Genomic DNA, 13,610 nt, shown 5'->3' with positions numbered 1-13,610 from the left:
GCAGGATTAGGAATGTGAGTATCAAAATGCAAAACCAGCACTACAGAAGTCATCACTTAACCACATACCTTTCAGATCATCCAGGGAATAATGTCTTCTTCTTCCCATACTTTCCATACTCTTCAAGAAATCATTCGTTTTAATTTCAAGGCTGGGTTCCTCTTTCCTCTGGTTTATTGAAGGAGGTCCAGCATAAAGATCTGACATCTGACCATAACCTAGTGAACCTTGCCCGAGACCACCTGAATTCCTCCCATCAACAGATTTGCTATGGGGTTTACTCCCTGCCCCTCTAAAGGCAGATTTTTTGTCATAAAGGGAGCCTAACTGTCCTAAATCTCTGCCCTCACCCTTGGCATCTCCTTCACCTGAAAGTGAATCTCTGTCGTGAGATGAACCTTTATTCCCTGATCCTCTGAAATCACTGGCAGTGCCCTTCCCAGTTTCACCTCTAGTAGAAGATTTGCCAGGATGTGAGCCCAGCCCATATTCACCACCTCTTCCAGCAGCACCTACCACACCTTCTTTACCGTGGACTGAACGTAACTCCCTTTCATCACCTCCCAACCTACCCGCACCAGCCCTGGCTCCACCTGACCCACTGTCCTTGCCATAGGGAGACCCAGCACTCCGTATTGCAGAGCCACCAACACCAGCGCCTTCTGAGGAAAAGCCATCTCCTCTTGCTCCACCTGCATATCCTTGAGCTCTGCTCAGCGCAGAATCCCTGCCATGGCGAGATCCTATTCCTTCTTCACCTCCGAAAGGAAAATGAGCAGCTCCTGCCGCAGCCCCAGCTGGGAGACCATCCTTTCCATAGAAAGAACCAACGCCCCTTGCACCACCTACACCAGCACCAGCACCAGCTGGGAGACCATCCTTTCCATATGGATACCCAACTCCGCCTGCACCAGCTACACCAGCACCACCAACACCAGCCCCAGCTGGGAGACCATCCTTTCCATACGGATACCCAACTCCGCCTGCACCAGCTACACCAGCACCACCAATGCCAGCCCCAGCTGGGAGACCATCCTTTCCATACGGGTACCCAACTCCCCCTGCACCAGCTACACCAGCACCACCAATGCCAGCCCCAGCTGGGAGACCATCCTTTCCATATGGAAACCCAACTCCCCCTGCACCAGCTACACCAGCGCCACTAAGACCAGCCCCAGCTGGGAGACCATCCTTTCCATAGGGAGACCCAACTCCCTCTGCACCAGCTACACCAGCACCACTAAGACCAGCCCCAGCTGGGAGACCATCCTTTCCATAGGGAGACCCAACTCCGCCTGCACCAGCTATACCAGCACCACCAACACCAGCCCCAGCTGGGAGACCATCCTTTCCATAGGGAGACCCAACTCCCCCTGCACCAGCTACACCAGCACCACCAACACCAGACCCAGCTGGGAGACCATCCTTTCCATATGGAAACCCAACTCCCCCTGAACCAGCTGCACCAGCACCACCAATGCCAGCCCCAGCTGGGAGACCATCCTTTCCATAGGGAGACCCAACTCCGCCTGCACCAGCTACACCAGCACCACCAACACCAGCCCCAGTTGGGAGACCATCCTTTCCATAGGGAGACCCAATTCCCCCTGCACCAGCTACACCAGCACCACCACCAGCCCCAGCTGGGAGACCATCCTTTCCGTAAAGAGCCCCAACTCCGCCTGCACCAGCTACACCAGCACCACCAACACCAGCCCCAGCTGGGAGACCATCCTGTCCATAGGGAGACCCAACTCCCCCTGCACCAGCTACACCAGCACCACTGACACCTCCTCCAGCTGAAACACCATCCTTTCCATAAGGAGATCCAACACCTCCAAGTCCAGCTACACCAGCACCACCAGCACCAACCCCAGCTGGAAGACCATCCTTTCCATAGGGAGACCCAACTCCCCCTGCAGCAGCATCCCCAAGACCAGCCCCAGTTGGGAGACCATCCTTTCCATAGGGAGACCCAGCCCCCGCTGCACCAGCTACACCAGCACCACCAAAGCCTGCTCCCGCTGGAACACCATCCTTTCCATAAATAGACTCAACACCTCCAAAACCAGCTACACCAGCACCACCAATGCCTGCTCCAGCAGGGAGGCCATCCTTTCCATATGGATACCCAACTCCCCCTGCACCAGCTATACCAGTACCACCGATGCCTGCTCCAGATGGAAGACCATCCTTTCCATAGGGAGACCCAACTCCCCCTGCACCAGCTATACCAGCACCACCAATGCCAGCCCCAGCTGGGAGGCCATCCTTTCCATAGGGAGACCCAACTCCTCCTGCACCAGCACCACCAATGCCTGCTCCAGCTGGGAGACCATCCTTTCCATATGGAAACCCAACTCCCCCTGCACCAGCTACACCAGCACCACCAACACCAGCCCCAGCTGGGAGACCATCCTTTCCATACGGATACCCAGCTCCGCCTGCACCAGCTACACCAGCACCACCAACACCAGCCCCAGCTGGGAGACCATCCTTTCCATACGGATACCCAACTCCCCCTGCACCAGCTACACCAGCACCACCAATGCCAGCCCCAGCTGGGAGACCATCCTTTCCATACGGGTACCCAACTCCTCCTGCACCAGCTACACCAGCACCACCAACACCAGCCCCAGCTGGGAGACCATCCTTTCCATAGGGAGACCCAACTCCTCCTGCACCAGCTACACCAGCACCACCAACACCAGCCCCAGCTGGGAGACCATCCTTTCCATACGGGTACCCAACTCCTCCTGCACCAGCTACACCAGCACCACCAATGCCAGCCCCAGCTGGGAGACCATCCTTTCCATAGGGAGACCCAACTCCCCCTGCACCAGCTATACCAGCACCACCAACACCAGCCCCAGCTGGGAGACCATCCTTTCCATATGGAAACCCAACTCCCCCTGCACCAGCTACACCAGCACCACTAAAGCCAGCTCCAGCTGGGAGACCATCCTTTCCATAGGGAGACCCAACTCCCCCTGCACCAGCTACACCAGCACCATCAACGCTTGCTCCAAATGGAACACCATCCTTTCCGTACGGTGGCCCAAATCCCCCTGTACCTCCTGCACCAGCACCACTGATGCCTCCTCCAGCTGGAAGACCATCCTTTCCATACGGAATCCCAACTCCCCCTGTACCAGCTACACCGGCACCACCAGCACCAGCCCCAGCGGGGAATCCATCCTTTCCATAGGGAGATCCAGCACCTCCAAAACCACAAACTGCAGCCTCACCAATGCCTGCTCCAGCTGGGAGACCATCCTTTCCATAGGGAGACCCAACTCCCCCTGCACCAGCACCACCTACACCAGCCCCAGCTGGGAGACCATCCTTTCCATACGGAAACCCAACTCCCCCCGCACCAGCTACACCAGCACCACCAACACCAGCCCCAGCTGGGAGACCATCCTTTCCATATGGATACCCAACTCCCCCTGCACCAGCTACACCAGCACCACCAACACCAGACCCAGCTGGGAGACCATCCTTTCCATACGGATACCCAACTCCCCCTGCACCAGACACACCAGCACCACCAGCCCCAGCCCCAGCTGGGAGACCATCCTTTCCATAGGGAGACCCAACTCCGCCTGCACCAGCTACACCAGCACCACCAACACCAGCCCCAGCTGGGAGACCGTCCTTTCCATATGGAAACCCAACTCCCCCTGCACCAGCTACACCAGCACCACCAACACCAGCCCCAGCTGGGAGACCATCCTTTCCATATGGATACCCGACTCCCCCTGCACCAGCTACACCAGCACCACCAACACCAGCCCCAGCTGGGAGACCATCCTTTCCATATGGATACCCGACTCCCCATGCACCAGATACACCAGCACCACCAGCCCCAGCCCCAGCTGGGAGACCATCCTTTCCATAGGGAGACCCAACTCCGCCTGCACCAGCTACACCAGCACCACCAACACCAGCCCCAGCTGGGAGACCATCCTTTCCATATGGATACCCGACTCCCCATGCACCAGATACACCAGCACCACCAGCCCCAGCCCCAGCTGGGAGACCATCCTTTCCATATGGAAACCCAACTCCCCCTGCACCAGCTGCACCAGCACCACCAATATCAGCCCCAGCTGGGAGACCATCCTTTCCATACGGATACCCAACTCCCCCTGCACCAGCTACACCAGGACCACCAGCACCAGCCCCAGCTGGGAGACCATCCTTTCCATAGGGAGACCCAACTCCGCCTGCACCAGCTACACCAGCACCACCAACACCAGCCCCAGCTGGGAGACCATCCTTTCCATACGGGTACCCAACTCCTCCTGCACCAGCTACACCAGCACCACCAATGCCAGCCCCAGCTGGGAGACCATCCTTTCCATAGGGAGACCCAACTCCCCCTGCACCAGCTATACCAGCACCACCAACACCAGCCCCAGCTGGGAGACCATCCTTTCCGTAAAGAGCCCCAACTCTGCCTGCACCAGCTACACCAGCACCACCAACACCAGCCCCAGTTGGGAGACCATCCTTTCCATATGGAAACCCAACTCCCCCTGCACCAGCTACACCAGCACCACCAACATCAGCCCCAGCTGGGAGACCATCCTTTCCATACGGATACCCAACTCCCCCTGCACCAGCTACACCAGCACCACCAACACCAGCCCCAGTTGGGAGACCATCCTTTCCATATGGAAACCCAACTCCCCCTGCACCAGCTGCACCAGCACCACCAACACCAGCCCCAGCTGGGAGACCATCCTTTCCATACGGATACCCAACTCCGCCTGCACCAGCTACACCAGCACCACCAACACCAGCCCCAGCTGGGAGACCATCCTTTCCATAGGGAGACCCAACTCCCCCTGCACCAGCTATACCAGCACCACTAAGACCAGCCCCAGCTGGGAGACCATCCTTTCCATACATATACCCAACTCCCTCTGCACCAGCACCACCAACACCTGCTCCAGGTGGAAGACCATCCTTTCCATATGGATACCCAACTACCCCTGCACCAGCTACACCAGCATCACCCACATGTGCTCCAACTGGCCGACCACCTGCACCATACAAAGCCTCCATTTCCCCTATAGAACTGCCACCTGCACCAGATATAGCCCCACCTCCAGCTGGAAGACCACCTGGGCCATACAGCAAGCCAGAGCTTCCTGCCTGATGTAAATGACCACTAGCATGAAGTGTCAGGCCATCCTTGCCATAGGGAGCCCCTGTTTGTCCTTCTCTATTTATACTTGCTTCATTCACACCAACTACAGTCGGCAGACCATCCTTGCCAGCGGGGGACCTCATTCCTCCTGCAATCTCAGTGCCTGCAGCATTCTTTCTAGCTCCAGTCCCTGGACTAGTCCTACTGAATAGATCACTCTTACCACCCTTACCATCTCCCACTCTGGTTGAATCAGGATCAAGTCCATCTAACACAGAACTTCTGTCAGTAGCACCTAATCTCCCAACACCCCCAAAGCCAGCTCTGTAACTACCATCACCTAATTTACCACCCTTGTCATGCTGAGAGCCCACACCTTCTCCATCATCCATGCTAACAGCATCCAGCACACCATCATCTCTGCCATCCACAGAATACCATTCACCTGCTCCTCCTAATTCATCCCCAGTATCTGCTCTGCCTGTCACAGAATCCTTGCCACGGAAAGGCCTTAATCCACTTTTGCCTCCTAAGCCTTTTAATCCAAAGCTACTACCATCATTTGCCATTGAGTCTCCATCTAGGTCTGCTCCAGAAACCTGCCCAGACCCCATTCTTCCATTTTTCTGCACTCTACGTAGCCCATCTTTTCCCAAAAATCTATGGCTTCCATCAGCATCAACGGAGTGGCCTTGACTGCCGCCTTGACCATTTCTGTACCAGCCATCTTTTTCCCCACCAGTGTCCATAAGTTGATCTTCATCACCAACATATTCTCGGCGTCGAATTTTCTTAGCCCTGTCTTCATCTGCCAATGTTTCTTTCAGCCACTCAGATTTCTCTCTTTCGCCTCCTTCACCCTGTCGCCTCTTTCCTTTGGCATCTGTAATGAAGATGCATTGTTTGATAGGAGGAAATATAATTTACATGAAAAGAGAGGGGAAAAATGAACAATAGGTCATGTACTGTGTCAACAACCACAGAAAATGTGTTAGCATTTGTTATAATTTCATTCTAGGACACAGAAACACAATATATTTAAATAAATTTAAATTCAGTTCAAACCCTGAATTTTTTTAGTGTCACGTTCAGACATAAGTTTACATTTCTTAGTTAAAAAGACAATTATTTTTAGTGGAAACATGCTTATTAAAAAAAACAAACAACAAAAAAAAAGCAGAAAATGCAAATTTCCAGCATGACAGGTCTAATTCAGAGGGGCTTAGATTGTATTTGGGACTCATTAGTTCCTTCTGCCTTCTCCTTCCAGCCCTGGAGGAGTTACAGAATATCCCACGCACAGAGTGGTCATCAGTTCCCACCCTTGCACTAGGATCTCACTGCTACTGAGGCAGCTTGCACATCTGGCATCCTGGCATCTTAGAGATGGCCAACCTGAAGACTAAACATTCCAGTTCTGTGAACAGCTTTGTGTTAAACCAAAATTCAGGCTTTTCTGAGATAAACAGTGGAGCCAGCAGGTCACGCACTGTTTTGATTTCCAGGATAGATACCATTTCTGTAGAGTACTAACAGCTCAATGAACTCAGGGGGCAGTTTTTTATATGTAATACCCAACCTGCACTGTTTCAGAAGCAAGAAAATATGAGCCAGCTATTAATCTGCTTGCACTGAAAGGAGTGTTTCCCATCTTCCCAGCTTTCTTTGAGCTTCTTCTATCATGTTTAATCTCTAATTTGGAAAGAAAAATACTATCTAGCAAGATCGCATTGAATAGTATTGATAGTATAGAATTGATAGTGTTGAAAGCTCCTTGATCCCCTGTATGCTGTACTGTGTTCACACAGTGACAGCTTCATCAAAAACACATGTTGAGATACGGAGTATTTTTCAATAATGGATGGAGAACATGCTACTTCATAGCAGTTGTAGAGTAAATAAACCAATAGGATTTGTCAGGACTAATAAAAAGGGAAAAAAATGTCTCATCTGAAGAGGAAAGAGGGTCTAACCAGACCTTCATTTTTCCAAATTTAGGAATTAGAGGCTCTGCAATTCATTTCTTGGCAGAGAATCATCTCAATGAACAATCAGGCAGTGAGAGCGATATTATTTTGTTAACAAACCTCAAGCCAACACCATGGCAATAATACAGTGTCACTTACGCTCTACAATAAGCCAGGCATTTGAGGAGCAGAGTCCGGTGTCGAGCGTGTACATGCCGTTGTCAGAGGGCACAACATTTTTGATAATCAGTTTGTGGTTCAGGCCGTCAGGTGTTATGGAGATCTGGTGCTTCTCACTTGCTTTGAGGAGGTGGGTTTTGTGTAGCCACACAGCATCGTAGCAGGGCGTGCGTAGGGTACACTCAAAGACAGCGTCTTCTTCCTCGGGACAATTCACATCGTGGAGAGGCTGCTCAAATCTCACAGGGATGGCTGCAACGGAAAAATCAAAAGCTACCGAAAGGAAACAGAGCTGTTTCTGTCTTCCACGAAAAACTTGTTGCAGCTGAAGGAAGAAAGAAAGACAGGAACTTGCCATGCCTGTGAGCAGTGGTTTAAGCAGAAAAAGGAAAAACTGAGATGTGCTCCTGTGCCCAATTCTACAGAACAAAAAAGCAGAAAGTTAGATTTTTGTCTTTATTATCTTCTGAGACATTTACACCACACATCACTGTGATGTGCTGATAATTTCTAGTCATTAATGTATTTCAGCAACATAATACTTGTATCGAGTTGGTAGTTATTATTTTGAGCTTACAAAAGGAAACTATAGCACGGGGAAAGTTAAGGAATTTGCTCACTGTCATCCAGAAGTCAGAGCCAAACTGGTACTTGAACATAGTCCTTTGGACTACAAATGCAACCCCCATATCACATAACCACCCTCCTGCTCTTTTTTACCTGTGTCATTTAAGGAGCCCTTACTTGGCAACAGAAAAACAGCCTTCTGTAGTTATCAGGTTTTACTGCTGAGCTTTGCTTACGCTCCCAGACAAAATTTTCCGGCAAAAAATAATTTCACAGAATGTTAGGGATTGGAAGGGACCTCGAAAGATCATCTAGTCCAATCCCCCTGCCGGAGCAGGATTGCCTAGACCATATCACACAGGAACGCGTCCAGGCGGGTTTTGAATGTCTCCAGAGAAGGAGACTCCACAACCTCTCTGGGCATTTCTTGTTACAGTTGCACATCACATACATCCAACTCAATTCCTTACATTCAGCATCCAGTTCAGTTGAGAAAACAGGTACGTCCTCCACTCTGACTTGATACAAGCCTGCATCTTCTGGCTGCACATCGTTGACAATGAAATTATACTTTTTTCCAATTCGCCTCAGGCAGTGCTTTCTGTATTCATCCCCTGTTCCATATCTGAGCCTCTCACCATCCTAGAAAGAGAAAGAATATATTCTTAAAGGCAATGCAAAACCAGTGCAAGGCATTTCAAACAAATCAGGCCAAATTTGTTGCCTTATTGATATAAATGAGTAACAACAGGGAAGTCTATATCTATTACTACTTACAGCGGACAGCTGTTAAGTGGACAGGGCTCATTGCTTATGTAACACACAGGCAATATTAGGTGCAGTAAGTCCTGCCAGAACAGAGCAGCAGACTCTCAAACTAGGCAAAAGAATAGTACTTTGCTAGCTCACACAAGGTTTTGAAGCTTAACTAATACACAGTTAACATAACTCCGAAGACAAAGTACTTTCTTTGCTTAGATTTTAGCATCCTCACGGACAAGCAGGCAAGTTCACCTCTTTCCTATCTGTAACACACTTGGGTTACCTTCTCTGCGGTGTGGCTGCATAGACTTCAGGCCATGCATTTGCTTCAGAAGTTCATAGACTTAGTCTGATCTCCTCTTTAATGAATTCCTATTTCCCTGTATTAAAGCCACTTTGACTGAAATATATCTTCCAGAAAAACATCCACAGCACTGATCACACGGGGATCACAGTAGAATAACTACAGAACTAGATGGGATGGTTTACTTCCTTGAGATCTTCTTTCACAGAAGTAAATTGTAGTGGAATAACACACTCGAGAAAGCGAATAAAATCAATCTGTTTTTCTTATATGAGACTGCAGAATTTCTGCAGCCTGAAAGACACTGTTAGAATTTCCTCTTACCAGAAGAGTTCTTGAAGTCAAAAGGATGTCAGTAACTGACTGTTTCCCCTGTACTTGGATCTATAAATCCCAGGTAATATTCACCACCAAAGACTACCTGGACCCCCACACCAACACTTCTCCCTAACCAATCAAGGATTCTGCAATGGACAGACAAGTTTAAGAAGCTTATTTGCTCTCAGCCATTGCCCAGCAGATGAAGCATTTTATGTAGAAGACTTCAGTGGCCGCTGTGAGCTGGCCAGCTCATCGCACCCCCTCACCTTAAGCAGATAAACTTTGCTGTTACTGTTTTTCAGGTTCATCTCCAGACTGAACGTAGCTCTTCCCTCCTTGTTGACTTTGATGTGTTGAAAGTTTTTGATACTGTCTATTAACTGCAAAGAAAGATACAAGAACCTAGTAAATGATAAGGCCGCCATGACAGGAGTTCTTAAGCTGCTGAACTGATGTGAAATCTACTTTTTATCTGCATAGAAAAGAGCTACCTCGAACTTTATGTGTATACAAGAAGCATCTCTAAGTTTCCAGTTTCCCCCTGTAGGCAAATTATACTTTACGTGCTGCCTCCTGGTCATTCACACACTATGCAACCACTATTCATCCAGGTTTCTACATCCCCCTGTATGTGACGGCCAGTTTTGACTCTCAGGCATATAACTTTTCAATTTGGGGTCCAAATTCTCAACAGAGGCAACTGAATACAGATTTTAGCCATGTGGTTTAATAAAAGCATTACCCTATGGTCAGCATCTCCTAAAATTTAAGAAGTGAACTTCAAAAAAGTCGATGATAGCATTTTCATCTGTATAAGTATGCATGCATGAATGATATAAATCATTTGCTGTCATACAATAAAATTTTCATCTACAAAGCAATCTAGGAAGGTTTAGCCTGTTTTCAGAAGCTACTGAGGAACTATAGGACTCTGCACTTTGTTAAAGATCAGTGCTTTCAGTGGTTTCAGTTTATTTTACCTCTCCTTGTTCAGCCTCTGCGTCCTTCCTTATCTCCTGCAGCCTTCTCAGCATCCCACGGAAGTCAACAATTCCATATTTCAAACAGATTTTCTCATAATCTCTTCTATCTGCATGCAGCAGCAGTTGCCAGACTGCTTCTTTGTCCAAGGGTTTTGGTTTTGGTGCTGGGGCCCTTAGAAGCAAGGGGAAAAAAAAAGGTAGACATTTTGACAGAGAACAAGATGTCTTGTTTTTCTATAGCTAATCCTCTTTCATCTCTCTCTCCATTATTTCTGTAGTTCACTTGGCCCTGTAGATGTAGATAAGAAAGAACAGGACTCTTCTAGAACAGGTTTTCTGCATCTATACTACAAATTAAATGCTGCCTTGGGCAAGACTGTAATGTAGTTGTCCACACTGTTAAATTATCAGCAGTCACAGTTTGGCCCAGGCCAGCTTGCACTCTCCCAAGTAATTCCTCAGTGCAGTTGAGGATTTTGCACAGGCCAGAGATCATTCCCATGAGCCAATCTTTGGAGGTTCCCACCTGGGAAGTGAAGGGATTTCTGCAATGCACACATGGCAGTTTGTGCAGCTGGGCTGGGAGCCAGGGCTCAGCCCCTGATCAGCCAGAAAGAGCATTACATGGAGACTTGTCACTTAGCCAGGAAGTTACTTGTGAGCTAAAACCAGGAAAGCAGAGAAACAGATCTTTTAAGTCAAAATCTTGTGGTGCAAAGGAACATACACCTCAAAATGAGGCTGGTACCTTGTGTTTATCTCAGCCCCACAGACAGGGGCAAACTGTTCTGTTATGTCTCTCCATATTGAGCCTCACAACAACTTTGGAAACAAGAAGCGTTGCCTTGAAGATCTATGAAGCTGTCCCCTACCATCAAGAAACATCTAGGAAGTGTAACACTGGCCTTCAGTATGGAGGCTTACCGCTTCCTCAGCAGCTTCCTGAAGTCCTGAAGCTGCTTCTTCAACTCTGTTAAAGTTGGGGAGAAACAACAAACATTCAGAGACCCAACATTGTACAATATAACCCCAAAAAGAAGATAATGCAAAATAGCCACTGACAACAGGCCATTCTACTGTGCTGTTTACCTCTGGTGATTTTTTCACACTTTACAAAGAAAATGTCATGAAACTGAGAGCCAGTTTTCTCTGTCATAGTCATGTCCTTTGAGTGCCATTAAAGTTCATCCCTTCCTAGGGGGCTTTCCTCTCTTTCTAGAGAGGACACTCTAGAAACCCACTATTTTCCAGCCGTGTTAACATGTTTGATCCAGATGTATTTGACATCACAAAATCCTTTTCTAGCACTAATGATTCCAGAATCATTAATTAGAACAGCTCAAAGCTATGTCTAAGATCGTCACTTTACCCAAAGGCAAATAGCAAGCAGAAAGAGACGACAGAACATTAGAGATTCATTAACCTTTCTCTTACTTTATTCTTTATAAGTTTGAGGTAGTAATAATGTGGCAAACAAGGGAGTATTAACTCTGCCCCCCCCCCAAAGAAAAAGAATTCTAACTCTAACTTACCATCAGCAGGATGAACAGGAACATATTTCGCCTTCCTCTTAAAGCCAACTGATATTTTACAAGAGAAAACAGAGGAAAAACAAGCCATAAGATGAACAAGGTGACACTCAGACCAACACCAGTAAACCAACGAACCATAAAACCTCTGTATCTGTTACCAATGCAAGAGGAAATCCTAGTTTGGATTTCCTTGTCAATCTGACATTGACTCCTAGTAATCTCCATCTATAAATGCAATATTTCTGTTGCAATCAATCAACTCTGTGCTTACTGGATACTCCACACAGTGGAGGAGACCGTTTCTGCCCTATGGAGCTTATGGTTTAAGCAATGGTGGGAAATATTAACATCTTGTTTTAGAGATGGGGGGCCAAGGTGCAAAGACTATCTGGCCAAATGCAGATAGTTGCCTGCTAAATTTACTTTACAGGCACACAGGTAAAGTGGATGCTACCAACATAGTTCACCTCCTGCTCAAGCAGATTCCAAGAACAGGTCAGTTATATTTTACCCACACAGTGCCCATTTCTCTCCACTGACTATAAAGGGAAGCAGGGGACTAGGTGAGATGGACACCATGGACATCTGAAGTGAAGTGGGATGGATCCCTCCCAAAAGACTGATTCATTCAACATCATAAAGAAAGGATTGAGCCAATTCAACACTAAATCCAGACAGTCGGATTATGGTCCAGTATGGTGACCATAATACCATTTTCTTCTCCCTTGCCTTAAAGATCATACTGTCATGGAGCCACCAAAGTTGGGGGAGTCACAGAAGACCTCCAGTCCTCAGTGAGGGGAAAAATAGACCTTCACACCAAGGATACTTAGACAATGCTCTGGGCACCCAACCCCAGAGGACAGCAAAGCCAGCTACTTGGGACCACAGGACCTTTGGAGCACAGAACCTGTCAGCCCTACCTTGTATGATCCTGAGGCCAGCAGAGCATGAAGCTTCCCCATATTCATTCACAGCAAAGCAACGATACAAATCACTGTCAGCTTGAGTGAGTTTGTTTATCTTAAAGAGAAGAACACAGTAAGAGCTCACAGCAACGTGCTGTAGTTCAGTTCACACACTTTCAGCTTCTAATAAATGACATCTCTACAGCTACTCAATAACAACTCAGATCTTTCTTCTGTTCCCAGAATGACTTTAAAAGCTTTGTTTGCTTATCTTTGTGTTATCTCAGATCTGGCAGCATCTATATCAACCCACTGCAGGTTTTTCCTTTCCGTTGCTCTCTCTATTCCATGAGTCCTGTCTGAAATATTTGATCTTTACCTGCAGAATGAATTCATTTGTAGCGTTATTGAAGAATGTTTCATATTTGTCAGGATCATCCATTCCTCCTTGCATGCGCGTCCATTTCACATCAGGGGCTGGGACGCCTTTGACCACAGCTCTGAAAATTGCATTTTTACCTTTGAAAAGAGGCAAGAAATTAGTTATTTAAGACAGGCTTGAGCATGAGGACTCTCATGCCAGGCCCCTTATGTTATCAACAGAGTGATCCCCAGAGTGAGCCATCTCTGTTGTTTTAGGCAGAAACATCCTTTGAAAAGAATTATAATTTTTTTTTTCTCTGTAAAAGACGCCTAAATTACCAGTTTCAGTAGCATTAAATGTCCAGATTACTGCAAGACATCTGCCATAATCTCCACTCTAACTCTGGCTTTCAAAGAGATTATTTGAAAACTAAAATTCAGCACTGACACATACGATCTCTGCTTATGTTTTTATTGCACAGCCACGTGGATAGAGAAATTATGTACCCAAAAGATCAATTTTTTTGGTATCTTGGTCTGATTTTGAACTCCCTCAATATTTGGG

At 47.9% G+C, this 13,610-nt stretch overlaps 1 protein-coding gene across 3 annotated transcripts in view; it reads right to left on the bottom strand.

Moving 5' to 3' along the window:
* The window catches only part of IGFN1 (immunoglobulin like and fibronectin type III domain containing 1), a 41,622-nt gene that overhangs the window by 15,110 nt on the left and 12,902 nt on the right, over positions 1-13,610 (bottom strand). For all 3 annotated transcript variants that reach the window (XM_068419080.1, XM_068419081.1, XM_068419079.1), the window contains 9 exons: positions 13,062-13,201; positions 12,698-12,797; positions 11,775-11,822; positions 11,167-11,212; positions 10,240-10,414; positions 9,526-9,639; positions 8,343-8,514; positions 7,285-7,557; positions 69-6,041 (listed from right to left, as the gene is read on the bottom strand). In XM_068419080.1, coding sequence (XP_068275181.1) covers positions 69-6,041; positions 7,285-7,557; positions 8,343-8,514; positions 9,526-9,639; positions 10,240-10,414; positions 11,167-11,212; positions 11,775-11,822; positions 12,698-12,797; positions 13,062-13,201 — 7,041 coding nt within the window. The remainder of the gene's footprint in view (positions 1-68; positions 6,042-7,284; positions 7,558-8,342; positions 8,515-9,525; positions 9,640-10,239; positions 10,415-11,166; positions 11,213-11,774; positions 11,823-12,697; positions 12,798-13,061; positions 13,202-13,610) is intronic.

The sequence above is a fragment of the Nyctibius grandis genome, chromosome 27, assembly GCF_013368605.1.
Source record: "Nyctibius grandis isolate bNycGra1 chromosome 27, bNycGra1.pri, whole genome shotgun sequence".
NCBI lineage: Eukaryota > Metazoa > Chordata > Aves > Nyctibiiformes > Nyctibiidae > Nyctibius > Nyctibius grandis.
The sequence above is the reverse complement of the archived record's forward strand: the minus strand, read 5'-3'. Positions and strand labels throughout refer to the sequence as shown.